Source organism: Triticum aestivum, chromosome 6D (assembly GCF_018294505.1).
Source record: "Triticum aestivum cultivar Chinese Spring chromosome 6D, IWGSC CS RefSeq v2.1, whole genome shotgun sequence".
Classification (NCBI taxonomy): Eukaryota; Viridiplantae; Streptophyta; class Magnoliopsida; order Poales; family Poaceae; genus Triticum; species Triticum aestivum.
In genome coordinates this window covers 52,988,023-53,011,408 of record NC_057811.1, presented here as the reverse complement: position 1 = coordinate 53,011,408, position 23,386 = coordinate 52,988,023, and the positions used below count along the sequence as shown (strand labels likewise).

General features: G+C 46.0%; 1 protein-coding gene across 9 annotated transcripts; it reads left to right on the top strand.

Moving 5' to 3' along the window:
• The first annotated feature begins 15,188 nt into the window (after positions 1-15,188).
• Positions 15,189-18,667, top strand: LOC123143477 (uncharacterized). 9 transcript variants are annotated; one of them, XR_006470871.1, is made up of 8 exons: positions 15,196-15,519; positions 15,688-15,805; positions 15,898-15,957; positions 16,209-16,495; positions 16,578-16,620; positions 17,134-17,226; positions 17,958-18,061; positions 18,267-18,667. XR_006470871.1 is itself a non-coding variant. In XM_044562405.1 (7 exons), the coding sequence occupies exons 1-6, from the start codon at positions 15,455-15,457 to the stop codon at positions 18,045-18,047; spliced, it is 552 nt and encodes a 183-aa protein (XP_044418340.1). In that variant the 5' UTR covers positions 15,198-15,454; the 3' UTR covers positions 18,048-18,061; positions 18,267-18,667. The 9 variants fall into 9 exon arrangements, 1 of the variants encoding a protein (XP_044418340.1); XR_006470865.1 differs by having other exon boundaries at positions 15,189-15,519; positions 16,442-16,495; positions 16,578-17,226; XR_006470870.1 differs by having other exon boundaries at positions 15,194-15,519; positions 16,209-16,620.
• The last annotated feature ends 4,719 nt before the right edge of the window (positions 18,668-23,386 follow it).

Genomic DNA, 23,386 nt, shown 5'->3' with positions numbered 1-23,386 from the left:
CTGCCTGGGATCCTCCTAACTACTCCTGGTCGTCGTCAGCGGGCTGCACGTAGTAGTAGGCACCTCCGGTGTAGTAGGAGTCGCCGTCGACGGTGGCGTCTGGCTCCTGGGCTCCGGCATTTGGTTGCGACAACCAGGTAGAAGGGAAAGGGGGGGGGGGAAGAGGGAGAAAGCAACCGTGAGTACTCATCCAAAGTACTCGCAAGCAAGGAGCTACACTACATATGCATGGGTGCATGTGTAAAGGGCCATATCGGTGGACTGAACTGCAGAGTGCCAGAATAAGAGGGGGATAGCTAATCCTGCCGAAGACTACGCTTCAGGCCACCTCCATCTTGCAGCATGTAGAAGAGAGTAGATGGTAAGTTCACCAAGTAGCATCGCATAGCATAATCCTACCCCGCGATCCACTCCTCGTCGCCCTGTTAGAGAGCGATCACCGGGTTATATCGGGCACTTGAAAGGGTGTATTTTATTAAGTATCCGGTTCTAGTTGTCATAAGGTCAAGGTACAACTCCGGGTCGTCCTTTTACCGAGGGACACGGCTACTCGAATAGATAAACTTCCCTGCAGGGGTGCACCACATAACCCAACACGCTCGATCCCATTTGGCCGGACACACTTTTCTGGGTCATGCCCGGCCGCGGAAGATCAACACGTCGCAGCCCCACCTAGGCACAACAGAGAGGTCAGCACGCCGGTCTAAATCCTATGGCGCAGGGGTCTGGGCCCATCGCCCATTGCACACCTGCACATTGCGAACGCGGCCGGAAGCAGACCTAGCCTAGCAGGCGTTCCGGTCCAATCCGGCGCGCGCCGCTCAGTCGCTGACGTCACGAAAGCTTTGGCTGATACCACGACGCCGAGTGCCCATAACTGTTCCCGCGTAGTTGGTTAGTGCGTATAGACCAAATGGCCAGACTCAGATCAAATACCAAGATCTCGTTAAGCGTGTTAATTGATGTAACTGCAGACATCGACCAGGGCCAGGCCCACCTCTCACCTAGGCGGTCTCAACCTGCCATGTCGCTCCGCCACAAAGATCCACCCAGAGGGCCGTCAGGACAAAGGTCCTTTCAGCCCCCAATCCGTGAATCACTCGCGGGTACTCCTCGAGCCGACCCGACTTTAGTCACCACATTTATCATGTATAAAGTATATAAGTATATACCCGTGATCACCTCCCAAGTGATCACGGCCCGATAGTATAGCACAGTAGACGGACAAGAATGTAGGGCCACTGATGGAAAACTAGCATCCTATACTAAGCATGTAGGATTGCAGGTAAAGGTAACAACAGTAGTGGCAAAGACAGGCTATGCAGCAGAATAGGATTAACGGAAAGCAGTAACATGCTACACTACTCTAATGCAAGAGTATAGAGAAGAATAGGCGATATCTGGTGATCAAGGGGGGGGGCTTGCCTGATTGCTCTGGCAAGAAGGAGGGGTCGTCAACAGCGTAGTCGGTCGGGGCACCAGCAGCGGCGTCGGTCTCGTAGTCTACCGGAGAAGAGGGGGAAGAAACAATAAATATAATGCAAACATAAGCATGACGATGGAAGACATGTCAATGCGCGGTGCTAGGTGTGCCCTAACACGGTAGGAGGTGGTACTGGGAAAGGGGGGAAACATCCGGGAAAGTATTCCCGGTGTTTCGCTTTTTCGGACAGATGAACCGGAGGGGGAAAGTTGCGTGTTTGCTATGCTAGGGATGTGTGGCGGGCGAACGGGCTGCATATCTGGATTCGTCTTGTCGTTCTGAGCAACTTTCATGTACAAAGTTTTTCCATCCGAGCTATAGTTTAATTTATATTAATTTTAAAAGATTTAAAGCATTTTTAGGATTTATTTAATTATTTTAAAACAACATTATCCAGAACAGTGCATGCTGACGTCAGCATGACGTCAGCAGTCAACAGAGGAGTTGACTGGTCAACTGACGTGTGGGTCCCGTTCGTCATTGACTGTTTAGTTAATTAGGATTTAGCTAACCTAATTACGGTTTAATTAAACTAACTAATTAATTAGGTTAACTAAAGAGGATTAATTAAGTTAATTAACTTAGTTAATTAATTAATTAAATTTATTATTATTATTTATCTTTTTTTCATTAGAAAAGGGGGCGTGGGGCCCCCGTGTCATAGGCCCAGGGGGCATATCGGGGCAGGCACGGGCATACGGGTGCGGGTGCCTGGGCGTGGCCGAACCCAACCGGGCGCCGGACAGGGGAGGGCGCCGGCCGCGGCGAAGTTAGCAGGGCCCGCGGGTGGCTGGGCGCCGGCGGCCGGCGGGCGAGGCCAAGCGGGGGAGGAGCGGCGCGGGGCAGCAGTGGCGGGGGCGGTCGGCGCGGCGGCGGCGGTTGGCTGCAGCGGGCGGCGCCAGCAAAGGCAGGCGCGAGAGGGGGGGCGGCGCCTACGGGCGCGCGCGGGGAAGGTCGGAGCGGGGCGGGCGAGCGGCCATGAGTGTGGCGGACGCGGCGGCCTAGCTGCCGGCGACAACGGGCGCGGCCACACGCGGGAGAGCACACGCGGGCGTCGCCAGGCGAGCAGGAGGTACCGGCGGGCGCGGCTCGCGCGGTGGGACGCGGACGCGGGCAAGGACGAGGCAGGGTGCCGGCAGGGACGAGCGAGGGAGGCTGGCCGAACCACAAGTGGGCGTGGTGAGCGCGCGTGCGCACGGCGGAGGAGCCTGGAACGGGGTGAGCAGCGGCAGTGGGATGCGCGGGCGAGCGGAGGTCGCCGGGGCGATGCATGCGCGGGCGCGCACGGGCCGCGGCGAGCGCGTGGGAGACAGGGGAGTGAGTGGAGGGGCGTGCTCACGGGGCCGGTAGGGGAGTGGTAGCGGGGCGCGAGGTGGAGGTCGGGGACGTCGCGCGTAGAGGAAGCAGGCCGGTGATGGCGTCCGGCGAGGTCGTGCTCCAGGCGGCGACGAACGGCGTCGGGCGACGAGATCGGGTCAATCCCGATCTGGATCACGAGAGGGGAGGGGAACGAGCGACGTGGGGGAGTGGGGGAAGTGTGCGGTCGTGGGGGGTTAGGGTTTGGCTGCGGGTAGGGTTATCCAGCCGGGGGTGGGCCAGCTGGGCCGCGTGGGTGGCCAGTTGGGCCTGTTGGCCCAGTTGGCCGAGGGGGTCCTTATCTTTTTATTTTTATTTTGTTTTGTTTTGTCTTTCTCCTTTCTTATTTTTATTTTCTATTTTTGCTTTCTTTTAGTTTCCTTTTATTTTAGTTTTAGTAAATTACCAAAGTGGCACCTAAATAGATTTTACAAATTATGCCACTGCCACAATAGTTTAATACTAATAACAATTTAGTTTGAAATTGTTTATTATTTTAAAAGCATTTAAATAATTATATTTGCTATTGTTTTATTCATTTTGGATAATTTAAACATTTTATATAAGTGTGGTTTCTCCACCAATATTATCCATGATTTATTTGTCACATTGAGAACATTTTAGTTTTGACTTTTGAAAACTTTAATTGTTTGACTTTATTTTGAATTTAAATTTTGAATCGGTTTTTGAACTAACCCGAGATTAACTACAGTGACAGAGGTGATGTGGCATCATTAACGGGGGATTACTATAGCCTAATTATCCGGGCGTCACAGACTGGGCATCCCGGTTACCAGCCATTGTCTCATGAATGATGAGCGGAGTCCACTCATCATGAGAATAACCCACCTAACATGGAAGATATTGACAGCCCTAGTTGGTACATGAGCGATTCGAGCATACAAAACAGATTATCATTTGAAGGTTTAGAGTTTGGCACTTGCAAATTTACTTCGAATGGCATGTAAATACCGCGTATATATAGGAAGGTATGGGGACTCATATGGAACAACTTTGGGTTTATGGAAGTGGATGCACAAGAAGTATTCCCGCTTAGTACAAGTGATGGTTAGAAAGAGACTGGGAAGCGACCAACTAGAGAGCGACAACAGTCATAGACATGCATTGAGATTAACCAACATTGGGTGCAAGCATGAGTAGGATATAAATCACCATGAACATGAATATCGTGGAGGCTCTGTTGATTTTGTTTCAACTACATGCGTGAACATGTGCCAAGTCAAGCCACTCGAATCATTCAAAGGGGCATACCATCCTATCATACTACATCACAACCATTTTAATTTTTATGTTGACACGCAAGATAAACCATTATGAACTCCTAGCTAATTAAGCATGGCATGAGTAACTGTAATCTCTAATTTTCATTGCAAACATGTTTCATTCATAATAGGCTGAATCAGGAATGATGAACTAATCATATTTACAAAAACAAGATAGGTCGAGTTCATACCAGATTTTCCTCATCTCAATCATTTCATCATATATCGTCATTATTGCCTTTCACTAGCATGACCGAATGGTGTGAATAATAATAATAGTGCACGTGCATTGGACTAAGCTGGAATCTGCAAACATTTATTCAAAGGAGAAGACAAGGTAATATGGGCTCTTTGTTAGATCAACAATAATGCACATGTGAGCCACTTAACAATTTCATCGTGGTCTTCTCCTCTCGACCCCTAAAGAAAAGAAAAGAATTTCAAAGAAACACACTAAAATGTTTTTGGAGTTCTTGTTTTTATGAAGAAAGAAGAACAAAGACGAGAAAAACTATTTACACGGGAAAGCTCCCAACAAGCAAAAGAAGAATGAGAAATCTTTTTGGGTTTTCTTTTAACATTACTACTAAACATGCATAGAAAGTAAACTAACTACAACTAATTTTTTTGGTTTTTTCTTAAGGGTTTTCAAACACACAAGAAGAAAGCAAGAAAAATAAATAAGCTAACATGGATAATGCAATGAAAAAGTATGAACACCGACAACTGAAATGAATGTGTGGAGATGAATATAATGTTGGTGGGAAATACGTACTCCCCCAAGCTTAGGCTTTTGGCCTAAGTTGGTCTACGCCCATGGATCAAAGTAGCCCTCTCCGGTGTACTGAGGAGGATCCTAGGGGTTCCACTTGTTTGCGAGCTCCTGTGGCTCCCACTGATAAATCGACTCCTGGTATGGATCACATGATGGCTCTGGCTCAGGAGGTGAGGATCGTGTCCGCTCTCAGTATGCATGAATGTCTACGGGCAAAACGAAGTACCTGCCTGAATGAATATCGAACAAAATAGGTGCAGGCAAGGTAATAATCCGAAAGGCGACCTCGCTAAATACCAAGTAATAAATAAGTCTCTTTTTCCTCATCATGGCCAATAAACTTATGTGCTACCATGCTGTCATAATCTAAATATATAGTGGGTAGTAGTTTCTCCTCTTTTTCATAGTGCCTAATGGGTACCTCAAAGTGTTTAGCAAGGTGAGAGGCGAAGATACCTCAGAAAATAGGACCCTTTGTACGGTTTAAACTCAACCATTTAGAGACCATAGCGCCCAAACTGTAAGTTCTATCTCTATGTAAAGCGTGGCGCAAAATAGCAAGGTCAGGGGCACTAAGGCCTCCACTCTCTCCACGGCCAATTAAACATCTCCCGGCGAATAATGAGTAATAGCGTAAAACAGGGAAATGTATACTAGCCACACTTGTTCCCGACACTCCTCTGTTTTCCCCTACGATAATTTCATGAATAAAACCTTCCACATCACTAGGGTGCGGTTCCTCGACGCTACCCTCATAAGGTAATTTACAAACCTCACAAAAGTCATAGAGCGCCATTTCTTTGTACTCATCATATAAGTGAAAATCTACCATGGGTGGCGATCTCCTAGCGCGAAAATGTAAAATTTGCACAAAAGTATTAGTGAGTAGGAGATACTGATCACACTGGTCGAGGAGGAAGTCGGTGATGCCTGCATTCTCAGCCAAATAATAGAAATCATCGTAAATTCCGGTCACCTGCTAGAATGCATCACATGGCCATTCACATGGTCGAATCTCCGCGACGCGAGGAAGATTATACTTGGGCTTCTCCTTCTCCTTGTTTTCCTTTTCCTTCGAACCCTGGCTCGAGGAGCCTCTCAACAATCTCCTCATCATTTTCTTCATGTGAAAATTCTGAAATTTTTAGTGACTCAAAATAAAAGTGAACCAAACTCAACAATATTGATAGCAACTACTCCTACAAGTGCCTAGAGGCTACATCATTCATCAGAACTACTTTGGACCATATAAATTTGACATGCAAGCTCAAGAACAAGGTCATCACAGTAGCAAAAATTTGCAATGAATAAAGCACTAGAACAAAAAGTAATTGGACCATTGGAGGAGTCACATACCGAAGAACAATCCTCCAAAGCAATTTTATGAATGGAGCTTTGAGCAAGGAAATTGAAAATGGCAGCAACATGAGCAAGAACATGAGTTTGAGCTATGGAGTGATTTTTTCTATAGGAAGGAGTGGATGGGTGCTGGAATAAGTGGATGGGGGCCACGTGGGCCCCACAAGGACAGGGGGCGCCCAGGGGGGTGGGCGCGCCCTCCACCCTTGTGGCCAGCTGGTGAGGCCTGGTGTGTTCTTAGTGCCAGAAATTCTAAAATATTATATACAAATCATACTAAATTTTCAGGGCATTTGGAGAACTTTTATTTTCGGGACATTTTCTATTGCACGTATAATTCAGAGAACAGACAAAGAATACTATTTTTGCTGTATTTAATCTAAATAACAGAAAGAAAAAGATGGGTACTGAGAGTTGTGCCTTCTAAATTCACCCATCTCATGCTCATCAAAAGGAATCCATTAACAAGGTTGCTCAAGTCTTATTAATAAACTTCTTCTGAATGACATGAAACCAGAGAATTTTGGAATAACACTAGGTTACCTCAACGGGGATATGTGAAAGGATCGATATAGTTGACTAGAGGGGGGGGTGAATAGGCAACTAACAATTTTTAGCTTTTCTTCACCAATTTAAACTTTGCATCAAAGTAGGTTGTCTAGATATGCAACTAGGTGGGCAACCTATATGATGCAACAACAACTAGCACACACGCAAGGAAGGGAAACAACACAATATAAGCGCGCACAAGTAAAGGTAAGAGATAACCAAGAGTGGAGCCGGTGGGGACGAGGATGTGTTACCGAAGTTCCTTCCTTTTGAGGGGAAGTACGTCTCCGTTAGTGCGGTGTGGAGGCACAATGCTCCCCAAGAAGCCACTAGGGCCACCGTATTCTCCTCACGCCCTCACACAATGCGAGATGTCGTGATTCCACTATTGGTGCCCTTGAAGGCGGCGATCGAACCTTTACAAACAAGGTTGGGGCAATCTCCACAACTTAATTGGAGGCTCCCAACGACACCACGAAGCTTCACCACAATGGACTATGGCTCCGCGGTGACCTCAACCGTCTAGGGTGCTCAAACACCCAAGAGTAACAAGATCCGCTAGGGATTAGTGGGGGGAATCAAATTTCTCTTGGTGGAAGTGTAGATCGGGGCCTTCTCAACCAATCCCGAGCAAATCAACATGTTTGATTGGCTAGGGAGAGAGATCGGGTGAAAATGGAGCTTGGAGCAACAATGGAGCTTTTGGGGGAAGAGGTGAGTCAACTTTGGGGAAGAAGACCTCCTTATATAGTGGGGGGAACAATCCAACCGTTACCCCCCACACCAGCCCCGCAGAGAGCGGTACTACCGCTTGGCCAGCGGTACAACTGCTTGGCCAGCGGTACTACCGCTCCCCCTCGCGGTACTGCCGCTGGGCCCAGAGCGGTACTACCGCGGTGGTCAGGGCGGTACTACCGCATACGAGTGGTACTACGGCCCCCACTGCCGAGGCTAGTACCGTAAAACCCGACACGAAAAAAGACCCCTCGAATCGAGGCGGTACTAGCACGAGATCGCAGCGGTACTACGGCTGGGGGCTACCAGCGGTACTACTGCTCTGGAGCGGTACTACCGCTCCGGCCCACGGTACTACCGCTGGGAACAGAGAGGGCACACTGAGAAGGGGAACGATCCCATCATTGAAATGGAAAGGCTCGGAGGGGGGCAAAGGAAGTGTACGTGATGATTCCGCCCTAGCCTTTCCAAAGCGGACCCCCTCTTGATAGTACGGTGATCCCTATGAAACTAGTCCGCCAAACTAATTCGAAAGGACTACACCGTCTTCGCTTCAAGCTCCGAGGGGAGGGAATCGTCTCGTGCCAAAAGGATGAATCTCTGAAAACACTCAATGCACACGATTAGTCCGCAAAAGCATTGTCATCAATCACCAAAACATCTAAGGGATACAAATGCCCTTACAATCTCCCCCTTTTTGGTGGATTGATGACAATACGGGATTTGCACAAACGGGAACAGACAAAGGACATAAGCAGACCCCAAATCTCTAAAATATAGACGGGCTCCCCCTAGATGTGTGCCATCAAGACAAGTGCTTTGGACTGCACGGCACACATACTAGGATCAACACTCCCCCTGTATTTTAGAGACCAACAACCTAAGCGTGATACATGAGAGTAGGAGATATGACATAGCAAGCATGCTACTCATGAGATACTAAATGACAAGAGACATAGATAAAGATATGATAAGGATAAGGTAGCATATGTCTCACACCATATGACTGGAACTTAGGTCTCATGGAACACAAAACCAAACAAAGCACAAGGTAGCAAACACAACAAAAGCACAAAGACAAAGACACACTCGCAACACAACGACGCAAATCCCTAAACTCTCTCCCCCTTTGGCATCGAGACACCAAAAGGGGCAAAGAGTGCTCCTACGGCTCCAGGTGAGAGCATGCTGAGGATCTCGAACATCAGTACTCCGCGTGATCGTCTGCACCGCCGTCCTCGGTCGGAAACTGCTCAGCATCTGAATCGGTCCACGGACAGTGCTGCTGAATCCACTCCTCCTCCTCAGTGAGGTGACCCTCAGAGCCGCTGGTGACTGTCGCACCTAACTGACGCATAAGCTCCTTGTGGCGTCCCCTGGCATTCTTCTCAGCCACATGTGTCATGTACTGACCGTGAGACTCCATGCAGAACAACTTCTTCATCTTGAGCTTGAGCTTCTTTGCCCAAGAGGGCTCTGCCTCAGAAGGCACATAGTCAGGGTCAACACCAGTATCAGCCTCGCCCTCGGTCTCCATGGCAGCAACAGAGGAAGGAGCCCCAAATTTAGGAACGGAGGTGCCCCAATTGTCCTTCTTCCTCAGACGCTTGGTCTCATGAGAAACCAACTCTCCAGTTTCCAGCAATTCCTCGGGATAGGTATTTCTCCAGGCCTTCTCAATGAGCAATATGATGAACGGAGCATAAATCGGGCACTTGCGCTCAGAAATAGTAGACAGAAGTTCACACCACATAACATGAGAGATGTCCAGGGACTCGCCAGTGTTTGCTTCCTTCTCACGCTGGCAGAAGAGAAGCATGTCCACGAGATAGGAGTGAACCATGTCCAGATTCCCGATACGAGGGAAGAGAGTCTCGCGGAAGATACGGTGAAGGATGTCCAGAAAGGCAGACAGCTCATAGGTTTCCTTCTTGGTCTCAGGGTTGCTCTTCAGAGTACAGTAGGGCCAGAGGGCTTGCTTGTGAGTGGAGGTAACATTGTGGTGAGGACGGAACCCGACTGGAGTCTCGAGCCCTTGATCTTCCACCTCAAGCAACTCCATGAAGGCCTTCCACTTGACATCTAGCAACTTCCCATTAGTCATCCAAGTCAGAGTCCTGTCTGCATCAGTTCCTAGGTGGACAGTGGCATAGAACTGAGCCACCAAATCTGCATCAAAGTCCTTGTTGAACTGCATGATCCTGAGAATGTTCAACTGAGAGCACATCTGAAGGGCATCACCAAAGTACTCCGGGTCCTTCTCCATAGCATCCATGTTGATGGAATGAACATTGACAAAGAGGTTCTTCTTAGCCTTTATCACGTCAAAGTAGGTGGCATACTGAAACCGGTTCCAGAACGGGCGATTGACAAGGTTGGATTCTTGGTCTTCCTCATATGGGTTGCGGCGACGCCTGTCCCAGAATTCCTTGGCTAGTCATCTCAGTCACCTTCTTGCCACTTGGCTTCGGCCGTTGGCAGTCTTCTTCTTGAGAGGAGGATTAGCACTTGAGGAAGCACCCACTGGCGGCGGTGGAGCACTGGAGGAACCACCTGCAGGCTCAGATGAGCGGTACCGCTTTGACGTTGAACGCCCGGGGTTGACACGGCGGACTTGCTGCTTAGGATGTTCATCACCTGGAACCAAACACACGGACACACGAAACAATCAGAAGGAACGATCAAAACCAAATAAACACAACAAATATGGATCAACATGTGGTAGGAAACGATGGAACTGGGCATCCGGCGGTAGTACCGTGCCTGCACAGCGGCAGTACCGCACCAGCGGTAGTACCGTGCCTCCACAGCGGCAGTACCGCTCCAGCGGTAGTACCGCGCCAGATGGGCGGTAGTACCGCCCGAGACGGGGCACGGAGGATCCCTACTACCGTGGTCAGATCCGGCACTACCGGGGATGCCAAATTCAAAAATAAACCTACCAAACATCAATCCAAAGAGTCTAGTTGCCTTCTCCAACCTACTCAAGCCTAGATTTGGCAAAAAATCTAGAGATGCAACCACTATTGCCCCTAAAACGCGAGATCTAAAAACTAGACAAGAAGAGAAGAGGAACAGGGGCAATACCGGCATCCATGGCAAGAGGACGAGGTGGGGATCGACTCCACCGAAGGAAATGGAGAGGAACGGTCCGGAGACGGAGGGCCGCCGGAGCCCTCCCGCGGCGAGATGGCGCTGGAGAGAGAGAGGGGAAGAGAAACGAGGGGACGAAGCAAATGGGTATGGGGGGAGGAAACCACCCCTGCCCACGACTTAACCCCCTGGCCCCGCCCCTCAGCGGTAGTACCTGGTGATGGGTGGTAGTACCGCTTAGCCACATAAGCGGTAGTACCGCTCCAGCGGTAGTACCGCGCCTTCACAGCGGTAGTACCGCCCAGTGCAACTCAAAACTAGACTCAACACCTATGGCACAAAAAGAAAAGAAGGGAAACGACGGCAACAAGAGAAAACCAACACAAAGCAACAAGAGCACCAGCAAGAGAACAAGAACCACACACCTCTACACAAGACGGCGGTGGCCGAGGCCACCTATGTTTGAGTCAATTGGTATGGCACCGCGAAGAATTATCCTTGGGCCCATGACCAAAACTCGTCTTTGAAGCACAAGTACCATCAAAAATGGCTAATGTGAAAGAGTGAGATTAGTTTATGCATTATGGGGGGAGGAAGAGTTCATTGAGAGAACAACACTCCCCCTAAGTCCATGCCTACACCTAGACAAGAATGCATGATGAATGTGAGGGGTGTGCAAAGGTTCAAACCACATTGCTCAAATCAATGATATTTAGCTCATGCCTTAACTCACGAAATCTTGCTTCATTCAATGGCTTCGTGAAAATATCTGCAAGGTTATCATGAGTGTTGACATAGTTGAGCTCGATCTCCCCTCGCCTAATATGATCCCGGAGGAAGTGATACCGAATCTCAATATGCTTCGTCTTGAAGTGTTGCACCGGGTTGAGAGAAATCTTGATGGCACTTTCATTGTCACACCAAAGAGGCACTTTGTCACAAATGACACCGTAATCCTTTAAAATTTGCCTCATCCATAAGAGTTGTGCACAACAACTCCCGGCTGCCACACACTCCACTTCGGTGGACGAGAGAGACACACAACTTTGCTTTTTAGAAGACCAACTTACCAAAGAGCAACCAAGAAATTGGCACCCTCCGGAAGTGGACTTCCTATCCACTTTGTCTCCCGCCCAATCGGAGTCCGAATAACCTACAAGCTTGAAGTTTGCTCCTCTTGGGTACCATAAGCCAAAGTTTGGGGTATGAGCCAAATATCGAAAGATTCGCTTGACCGCCACAAAGTGGCTTTCCTTAGGTGCGGCTTGAAACCGTGCACAAATTCCCACACTCAACATGATATCCGGTCTAGATGCACAAAGGTAAAGCAAGGATCCAATCATGGAGCGATATACCTTTTGATCCACCGCTTTACCATTGGGATCAATGTCAAGTTGGCACTTGGTGGGCATTGGAGTGGAAGCCGGCTTGACATCACTTAGCTTGAATCTCTTTAGCATGTCTTGAGTGTATTTGGCTTGGTTGATGAAGGTTCCTTCTCTTCATTGTTTGATTTCGAATCCGAGAAAGAACTTCAACTCTCCCATCATAGACATCTTGAACTTTGAGGTCATGAGAGCGGCCAATTCTTCATTGAAGGCTTTGTTAGGGGAACCAAAAATAATATCATCAACATATAGTTGGCACACAAACAACTCCCCTTTGACCTTCTTAGTAAAAAGAGTGGGGTCGATTTTCCCGATTTTGAATCCACGATCTTGTAACAACTCCGTAAGATGCTCATACCATGCACGTGGGGCTTGTTTAAGGCCATAGAGCGCCTTGTGGAGTTGATACACATGATCGGGGAAATAGGGATCTTCGAACCCGGGAGGTTGTTTGACATACACCAACTCATTTATGGGACCATTAAGAAAAGCACTCTTCACATCTATTTGTTGCAATGTGAAATTATGATGAGAAGCATAAGCAATCAACAAACGAATAGATTCAAGGTGACCGACGGGGGCAAAGGTTTCACCGTAGTCGATACCCTCGACTTGGGAGTGGCCTTGTGCCACCAAACGAGCCTTGTTGCGAACAATGATCCCATGAGCATCTTGCTTGTTCTTGAATATCCACTTGGTTCCAATGACATTATGGTTCCCGGTTGGCCTTGGCACTAATTTCCACACTTGGTTATGTTCGAAGTTGTTGAGTTCTTCATGCATGGCATTGAGCCAATCCGGGTCCTCGAGCGCTTCATAAACCTTTTGGGGTTCGACACAAGAAACAAACGCATGATGTTCACAATAGTTTGCTAATTGTCTACGAGTGCTTACCCCCTTTCTTAGGCTTCCAACCACATTCTCCATGAGATGACCTTTGGTGGTGAGCTTGGAAGCGATCTTAGCCGCACGACGCTCCAATTCCTCCTCGGAAGTGAAACGAGGAGGGGTTACTTGATCATCTTGAGCGTCGTCTTGAGCTTGTTCTTGATCTTGAACTTGCTCGAGGGGGAGAACTTGACCTTGGGCATCATTTGGTGGATCACCACCATCTTGAGGTTGATCTTGCCCTTGATCTTGTTCATGAGGTTGAGGGCCTTCACTTTGTTCTTCGGAAGCGTGTGGGTCTTGGGTTGGTGATGGCTCCACTTGAGTGGAGCATTGTCCTTCTCCTTCGGCCACAAGGGGTTCCTCAATGGGTAGGATATAACCAACACCCATTCTTCTTATGGCTTGGGGAGGAATTTCATCACCTACATCACAAGTACCACTTTGCTCCACTTGGGAGCCGTTATTCTCATCAAACTCCACGTTACACATCTCCTCAATAAGTCCCGTGGACTTATTGAGAACACGGTAAGCATGGGAGTTTGTAGCATAACCAACAAATATGCCCTCATGAGCTCTAGTCTCAAATTTAGACAAACGAACACCTTTCTTGAGAATGAAACACTTACACCTGAACACCTGAAAGTACTTGAGGTTGGGCTTGTTACCGGTGAGTATCTCATATGGAGTCTTGTTCAAGCCTTTGCGGAGATAGAGCCGATTTGAAGCATGACACGCGGTGTTGATGGCTTCGGCCCAAAAGTTGTATGGAGACTTGAAATCCGCCATCATGGTCCTTGCCGCATCCATCAACGTCCGGTTCTTCCTCTCCGCAACACCATTTTGTTGAGGGGTGTAAGGTGCGGAATATTGATGCTTGATCCCCTCATTACTAAGAAACTCATCCAAGGTGTAGTTCTTGAACTCGGTGCCGTTGTCACTTCTTATTGTCAAGATCTTTGCATTGTGTTGACGTTGGGCTTCATTTGCAAAGTCAATGACGGTTTGTTGGGTCTCACTCTTCCTCTCGAAGAAATACACCCAAGTGTATTTTGAATAGTCATCCACAATTACCAAGCAATACTTTCTACCCCCAAGACTATCAAAGGATGGAGGCCCAAAGAGATCCAAATGAAGGAGCTCCAAAGGCCTCTTCGAGTAAATGAGAGTCGTGGGAGGGTGAGCCTTCTCATGAAGCTTTCCTTCGATACAAGCATTGCAAGTACGATCTTTAGCAAAACTAACGTTCGTTAGTCCACGGACATGGTCCCCCTTGAGAACACTTTGCAAAGATCTCATATTTACATGGGCTAAACGGCGATGCCAAAGCCATCCCACGTCAACTTTAGCCATTAGGCATGTCGCGGTCTTAGTGGGTTGCTCCGAAAAGTTAATCACATAGAGACCGTTCTCGACATGCCCAACAAAGGCTACTTTAAGAGTCTTGCTCCACAAGAGGGCCACGGTATCAATATCAAAGAAAGTGGCAAAGCCCATGGTAGCAAGTTGACGAACGGAAAGTAAATTGTATGCAAGGGACTCAACTAGCATGACCTTCTCGATCGTGAGATCATGAGAAATGACAACTTTGCCGAGTCCCAATACCTTAGAAGACGAGGCATCACCCCACTCGACATTGGTGGGCGTAGATGGAATCTTGTGCACGTCCACCACCAAGTCCTTGCTTCCGGTCATATGATTTGTAGCTCCACTATCGAGCAACCATGATCCCCCACCGGAAGCAAACACCTACAAGAGATCAATGCTTGGTTTTAGGTACCCATTTTGTAATGGGTCCTTTGATGTTAGTAACAAGGATCTTAGGAGCCCAAATGGACCATTCAATATACTCATAAAGAGAACCAACAAATTTGGCATAAACATGCCCATCACTTGCACGGCATCTATACTACTATTAAAAGAGCAAACATAATTTCTTCTAACGCCACACAACAAACTATACACTGGATAATCAGGACCCTCGGATTACGTTAACTTAAACATATCCTACTGTCCATATTCTATATCTATATCTATATCTATACTACTATTAATCTATACTACTATTAAAAGAGCAAACATAATTTCTCCTAACGCCACACAACAAACTGTACACAGGATAATCAGGACCCTCGGATTACGTTAACTTAAACATATCCTACTGTCCATATTGCATCAATGATGTATCAATCAGATCAACGTCTGGGATCAATCGTCTGCCAACCGCCCTAGCGCTCCGCGTCCCTGATGCCCGCGGCCCCGCCCGAAACATGTGGATCAATTCCATCCGCATCGGGACCTCCCCACCCGTCAAACAAAAAAAAAGTTCCTCCCCGATCCTTCTTTCGCTGGGCGCAACAATCATGGCGACAGATCCGCGGCTGCTCCACCTCAGGTTCCCCCCATCCTTCTTTCTCTCGGGCGACAGATCCGTTCATGGCGGCGGATCCGCAGCGTCCACGGCCGCTCCACCTCGGGCAGTGCGGATCACGGCCGGCGACCCGATGGAGGCGTAGCGGCTACCGGCGCAGTCTGACACTCTGCCATGCGCTCCCTCCATGTCTCCTCCTGCGCCTCCGGTGGCCAGACGCCTCTTCCACTCCGGCCGAGGTAAGCCCGTACCTCTGCCCGTGTGCCACGCCCATGGAGCCACGGTGAATAATATGCTGGCCATGTCAAGTTCTAGGAATACCGTCTCTGCATACGAATCTTTTTTGCAGTCGTGGTTCCTTGCTGTTCTTGGCTGATTCAGATTTCCTTTTTCTTTCTGATTCACAGATGTTTGAAGAAGGGGCTAGAGACAAACTGTCCAATTTGTTGTGACTTCCTATTCACATCAAGCAAGGAAGTTAGAGCTGTTCTTTCTGGTCACTCCATGCATTCAACTTGCTTGCAGGTATTAGCAAGTAAAATAATAATTTGTTTTTTCTGATAATATATATCTGGCTACTGGCTGTAAAAAATGATTCTGACAAATGTAAATCCCAGGCATACACTTGCAGTCACTACACTTGTACTATCTACGGCAAATCCTTCGGGGATATGGCGGTAAGCTGCATTAGTTTTTACGGCATTGCAAATCTTTGCATTTATGGTACTGAAGTTAATCTTCATCTTGAGTCCCATGATTTGTTTTCCATATCTTAGTGAAAACTATTATTTCTCCTATTTTTCTCTTCATCTAGAGGGCATTTCACTAGCTGATAAGTGATGTTTCATAAAGCATGAAACTGACACATTTTTGGTACTTTGATACCGGAAGCCTGTACCTCCACCAATCAAATGTTTTATTTCTGCAGTTGTATTGTATGATAATTCTCCACGGACAATACAATTCTGATTCCTGACGCCTGAGTGAGATTTTACTTGTGGTCTTGTTATTTAAACTCATTCCTAAGATGCAACATGAAGACTGTTTTGGTATTTGGGGAATACACGATTGGACATTTTGCTCGAGTCATATAATCATATTGAGTGACTGAATGTAATGCACATAAACTTCAGTGGTATATTGAAAATGGTTTCGAAACAGATAAATGTTGGATCAGCTGACCCTGTCATTATCTCATTCCACCCCAACACCACGGTATAGCTTTTCTTCTTTGATCATCGCTGATATGCCAAACTGCAGGGGCACCCTCATCATTGGTGGATTTTATATTTCTCAGGTCAAACGGTCTGCAGCCACACCTGGTCACCATCGAGTTTCAGGTAACCACGACAAGTCAACGATCTTCCATTGCCTTCCGCTCAATTTTGTTTGGATGGTGCGTGATTCCTTTCATCGAGTCTTCAATAAACCAAAGAGTTACCAGAGTAGTTAATTAGGAGCCTAATCATGTGTAAACTATTGTGCATCAAGTCTTCAATAAAAACAGAGCAGTTTCTACATGCAAGACGTATCAAATAGTATGCTAATACTTGAATACCATGTGACTAGATCGATTTCCAAGCAGACTCGATCGAATCTAATCGTATATGCTGTGTTTGTTGCGTCGAGTAGTGACGGAGAGCAAGCGAGGCGAGAGAGCGAGTCACATCGCGCTTTTACCTGTTATTATATAACGCACATTGATTAGTTCGGTTGTATCTGGGCATGCTTTTAGACTTAAAGTCGATCTTGATTTCCTCTTGCCACCTGTATGAGGGCATCCATTCGAAACACATATCTAATCTTCTACGTGTGGGATCCTTTTTCTGTTCTTAATTTGTTGTTGGGGCGAGCTTGTTACTCTCTACATGGATTTCAAGCTGGATGAGAGCTACACGCCGAGCAAGATCTCCATCTGGACTGGCGACGGCTTCCACAATCTCAAGGTAATTCCTCTTTTGAGAAGATAGCACCGAGGTGCCCACTAAGAGCACACACGTATCTCTGAATTATAAGTTATGATCTGTGCTCTATGGTGAGAGCACATAGCAACTGTTTTTCGAGTGAGCTGTAGTTTAATCAAATGCATTTGGTATTAATTCATGTTGTCTTCTTAGTACTGTAAAGTGCAACATGATCACGTCATGTATCTCTACTAATTGTTGTACGCTAACTAAGTTGAATATAGTGCATTGTTCTGTGGGTACGGAACCTTATGAATTGATGCATTGAAATTAATTGTAAGAACACTTCTTGACGTGAAAACGAGAACTACCAGCATCTTATGGCTATTCATCAAATAATAGTACAACAGCCAATGTGTATGTGGTGGTCTAAACCAAATGTTAGGCACAAAATGAGGATTATGTGCACAGTTGGTCCCTCAACTAACACGAGGGAGATTATCTAGGATGTTGCTGAGGATGGCATCAATGTGGCTCGGCTAATATGTCACATGGAGACCATGCATCACACCAGAAAGTTATTGAGTTGGTGAAAGAGTTGAGACCATGCTTGTAGACTCTTATGGAGGAGTCAATTATATGTCTGGCATGCCCATGCAAGCACATGATTTTGCTCTATCAATAAATATTGTAATTAAACCTTTTTATGCCACCCTTCTTTCATCATATTCCAACTTATTTGCTCTGATATAAGCTAGATTTAACATCTTCAGGCCCAGAAATTAGGATTCAAGATTTGCCTCATTGAAAACCGGTCAGGAGTTCATGTTCACAATCAAGCAGTGACCCCTTCTACTACTTGAGGGATTCAGCAAAGGTACTTCTACTTTTCTGTCCTAACAAGAAATTAGTGAAAAAAGATACCTCTCATTCAGGTATTTTCTATAAATGCACATTTATTTATAACAATAGCACCAGGATGAATGTTTGTTACTCATGATATTTTTAATTCAGTTAACCTCTTGAATAAAGATTATTGAAATTTGACTTCTAAAGTTGTGCCACTGCTTGTGCTGAACCAGACCATCAACGGTACAGTCAAAGTTGAACATGAAAACAAGGCGCTCTGCCAGTGTGCGTGCATGATCCAATAGCATGTGTTTAATAGTAGCCACTATGATGTGAAATACTAGCAGCTTCCTCCATTTATGCCAGTATTTGATATACTTACCAAAGTTTAAGGGCGCCAATCTTAAGAAGACATCCCGGTTTGTGCGAAAATTTCTTACGCATATTAGACAAAAGATGTATCTAATTTTCCTTAGGTTGCATTGCAACACATCAGTTTCTGCTCTTGGTTCTTTTACCATAAAATTTGTAAGGACCCTTATGTTTGATTTATTGTATAAATCATTTGAGACATGCCCTGCATGCATGATTACTCACTATATTTATGTTCATCTGATATTATGTTCATGAATCATTTACATCATTTACGAGTTGATGTTAAAAATGCATATTGTTGTACATCAATTTTCTTTTCTTTTTTATGCCTTGTTCTATTTTCCAGAATTTATAGAGTTCAAATTTAAACTTTATACTCACATGAATTTTATGTGTATTGGCGGAGACGTGCGTTGCACGTGCATGCTTACTATAACACATAAGAAGGATTAAAGTCGCCGGCTTTGTTGGATGGGGTGGTACTGCCCTTCTTGACACCGTCACCCTTCGCATTGTTCTTCTTCTCCTTGGAAGCACCCTCTCCCTCCTTCACAAAAGTTTGCTTGAGAGGAGGAGGTCGTTTGGTCTTGTCATTCTTCTTCTTGTTCTTGGGCTTGGGTGCGAACCCAATTCCCTCCTTGGCCACAACTTCCTTTTGGTTTCTCAAAAGGTCGTTGAGGTTCTTCTCACCTTGTATGTATGACACAAGGCCTTTCTCAAGTTGCTCCTTCAACTTAGCATTCTCCTCAACAAGATGCACATGCTCACAACAAGGGTTAGTAGCATTTGCATTATCAATTAACACCATATAAGGAAAGGTGGCTTTCTCCTTAGTTAGCTTTACTTGGAGTTGATCATGAGACTCCTTGAGGCTAGCATGAACGCCCTTCAAGACTTTGTGAGCCTTGTCGAGAATGTCAAACTCCTCTTTAAGTCTAGCAAGATCAACCCCAAGTTTTGCCTTCCCGAAGTTTAGCACACGAGACCCAACAAGAGCATGATCAAGATCTTTCTTTAACTTAGCATGATCATCGTTGTATGACTCCTCAAGAGGCAAACGAAGACCACGCTCTTCGTCAAGAGCATTGGAAAGATCCGAAATCTCATCGGCATAGTCACGACTATGCCCCTCCATCTTAGAGATGGTATCTTCGTGAGCCTCGATCATGTCATTGGCTTCACCAAGTTGTTCCAAGAGAGCAACGAAGTGCTTCTTGGATTTACCCTTGAGTTTACCCATAAAGGTCTCAAATTCATTTTCCTCCACATTTGTCCGCTCATGTTCATCAATGCTATCCGTCGAAGAAGGATGATTAATGATGGTAGTTTTGATGTTGGAGGTTACCTTATTGGTGTTGGGGAACGTAGTAATTTCAAAAAAATTTCCTACGCACACGCAAGATCATGGTGATGCATAGCAACGAGAGGGGAGAGTGTTGTCCACGTACCCTCGTAGACCGACAACGGAAGCGTTATCACAACACGGTTGATGTAGTCGTACGTCTTCACGATCCGACCGATCATGTACCGAACGCACGGCACCTCCGAAGTTCTACACACGTTCAGCTCGATGACGTCCCTCGAACTCCGATCCAACCGAGTGTTGAGGGAGAGTTTTGTCAGCACGACGGCGTGGTGACGATGATGATGTTCCACCGACGCAGGGCTTCGCCTAAGTTCCGCAACCGTATTATCGAGGTGTAATATGGTGGAGGGGGCACCGCACACGGCTAAAATATCATATATCAAGTGTGTCCATGGGGTGCCCCCTGCCCCCGTATATAAAGGAGCAAGGGAGGAGGAGGCCGGCCCTAGGAGGGGGCGCACCAAGTGTGGAGTCCTACTAGGACTCCCTAGTCCTAGTAGGATTCCACCTCCCATATGGAATAGGAAAAGAGGAAGGGAAAAAGAGAAGGAAGGGGGCGCCCCCTTCCCTAGTCCAATTCGGACCAGACCAAGGGGAGGGGTGCGGCCACCCTAGAGGCCCTTTTCCTTCTTTCCCGTATGGCCCAATAAGGCCCAATACGTATTCCCGTAACTCTCCGGTACTCCGAAAAATACCCGAATCACTCGGAACCTTTCCGAAGTCCGAATATAGTCGTCCAATATATCGATCTTTACGTCTCGACCATTTCGAGACTCCTCGTCATGTCCCCGATCTCATCCGGGACCCCGAACTCTTTCGGTACATCAACATACATAAACTCATAATAAAACTGTCATCGTAACTTTAAGCGTGCGGACCCTTTGGGTTCGAGAACTATGTATACATGACCGAGACACCTCTCCGGTCAATAACCAATAGCGGGACCTGGATGCCCATATTGGCTCCCACATATTCTACGAAGATCTTTATCGGTCAGACCGCATAACAACATACGTTGTTCCCTTTGTCATCGGTATGTTACTTGCCCGAGATTCGATCGTCGGTATCTCGATACCTAGTTCAATCTCGTTACCGGCAAGTCTCTTTACTCGTTCCGTAATACATCATCCCGCAACTAACTCATTAGTCACAATGCTTGCAAGGCTTATAGTGATGTGCATTACCGAGTGGGCCCAGAGATACCTCTCCGACAATCGGAGTGACAAATCCTAATCTCGAAATACGCCAACCCAACAAGTACCTTTGGAGACACCTGTAGAGCACCTTTACAATCACCCATTTACATTGTGACGTTTGGTAGCACACAAAGTGTTCCTCCGGTAAACGGGAGTTGCATAATCTCATAGTCATAGGAACATGTATAAGTCATGAAGAAAGCAATAGCAACATACTAAACGATCGGGTGCTAAGCTAACGGAATGGGTCAAGTCAATCACGTCATTCTCCTAATGAGGTGATCCCGTTAATCAAATGACAACTCATGTCTATGGCTAGGAAACATAACCATCTTTGATTAACGAGCTAGTCAAGTAGAGGCATACTAGTGACACTCTGTTTGTCTATGTATTCACACATGTATTATGTTTCCGGTTAATACAATTCTAGCATGAATAATAAACATTTATCATGATATAAGGAAATAAATAATACTTTATTATTGCCTCTAGGGCATATTTCCTTCAGTCTCTCACTTGCACTAGAGTCAATAATCTAGTTCACATCGCCATGTGATTTAACATCAAAAATTCACATCACCATGTGATTAACACCCATAGTTCACATCTCTATGTGACCAACACTCAAAGGGTTTACTAGAGTCAATAATCTAGTTCACATCGCTATGTGATTAACTACCAAAGAGTTCTAAGGTGTGATCATGTTTGATTGTGAGATAATTTTAGTCAACGGGCCTGTCACATTCAGATCCGTAAGTATTTTGCAAATTTCTATGTCTACAATGCTCCGCACGGAGCTACTCTAGCTAATTCCTCCCACTTTCAATATGTATCTAGACCGAGACTTAGAGTCATCTAGATTTAGTGTCAAAACTTGCATCGACGTAACCCTTTACGACGAACCTTTTGTCACTTCCATAATCGAGAAACATATCCTTATTCCACTAAGGATAATTTTGACCGCTGTCCAGTGATCTACTCCTAGATCAATATTGTACTCCCTTGCCAAAATTAGTGTAGGGTATACAATAGATCTGGTACACAACATGGAATACTTTATAGAACCTATGGCCAAGGCATAGGGAATGACTTTCATTCTCTTTCTATCTTCTGCCGTGGTCGGGCTTTGAGTCTTACTCAATTTCACACCTTGTAACACAGGCAAGAACTCTTTCTTTGACTGTTCTATTTTGAACTACTTCAAAATCTTGTTAAGGTATGTACTCATTGAAAAACTTATCAAGCGTCTTCATCTATCTCTATAGATCTTGATGCTCAATATGTAAGCAGCTTCACCGAGGTCTTTCTTTGAAAACTCCTTTCAAACACTCCTTTATGCTTTGAAGAATAATTCTACATTATTTCCGATCAACAATATGTCATTCACATATACTTATTAGAAATGCTGTAGTGCTCCCACTCACTTTCTTGTAAATACAGGCTCCACCGCAAGTCTGTATAAAACTATATCCTTTGATCAACTTATCAAAGCGTATATTCCTACTCCGAGATGTTTGCACTAGTCCATAGATGGATCGCTGGAGCTTGCATATTTTGTTGGCACTTTTAGGATTGACAAAACCTCCTGGTTGCATCATATACAACTCTTCTTTAATAAATCCATTAAGGAATGTAGTTTTGTTTATCCATTTGCCAGATTTCATAAAATGCGGCAATTGCTAACATGATTCAGACAGACTTTAAGCATAGATATGAGTGAGAAACTCTCTCATCGTAGTCAACACCTTGAACTTGTCGAAAACCTTTTGCGACAATTCTAGCTTTGTAGATAGTAACACTACTATCAGCGTCCGTTTTCCTCTTGAAGATCCATTTAATCTCATTGGCTCGCCGATCATTGGGCAAGTCAATCAAAGTCCATACTTTGTTCTCATATACATGGATCTCATCTCAGATTTCATGGCCTCAAGCCATTTTGCGGAATCTGGGCTCACCATCGCTTCCTCATAGTTCGTAGGTTCGTCATGGTCAAATAACATGACCTCCAGAACAGGATTACCATACCACTCTGGTGTGGATCTCACTCTGGTTTACCTACGAGGTTTGGTAGTAACTTGATCTGAAGTTTACATGATCATCATCACTAACTTCCTCACTAATTGGTGTAGGAGTCACAGGAACAGATTTCTGTGATGAACTACTTTCCAATAAGGGAGCAGGTACAGTTACCTCATCAAGTTCTACTTTCCTCCCACTCACTTCTTTCGAGAGAAACTCCTTCTCTAGAAAGGATCCATACTTAGCAACGAATGTCTTGCCTTCGGATCTGTGATAGAAGGTGTACCCAACTGTCTCCTTTGGGTATCCTATAAAGACACATTTCTCCGATTTGGGTTTGAGCTTATCAGGATGAAACTTTTTCACATAAGCATCGCAACCTCAAACTTTAAGAAAC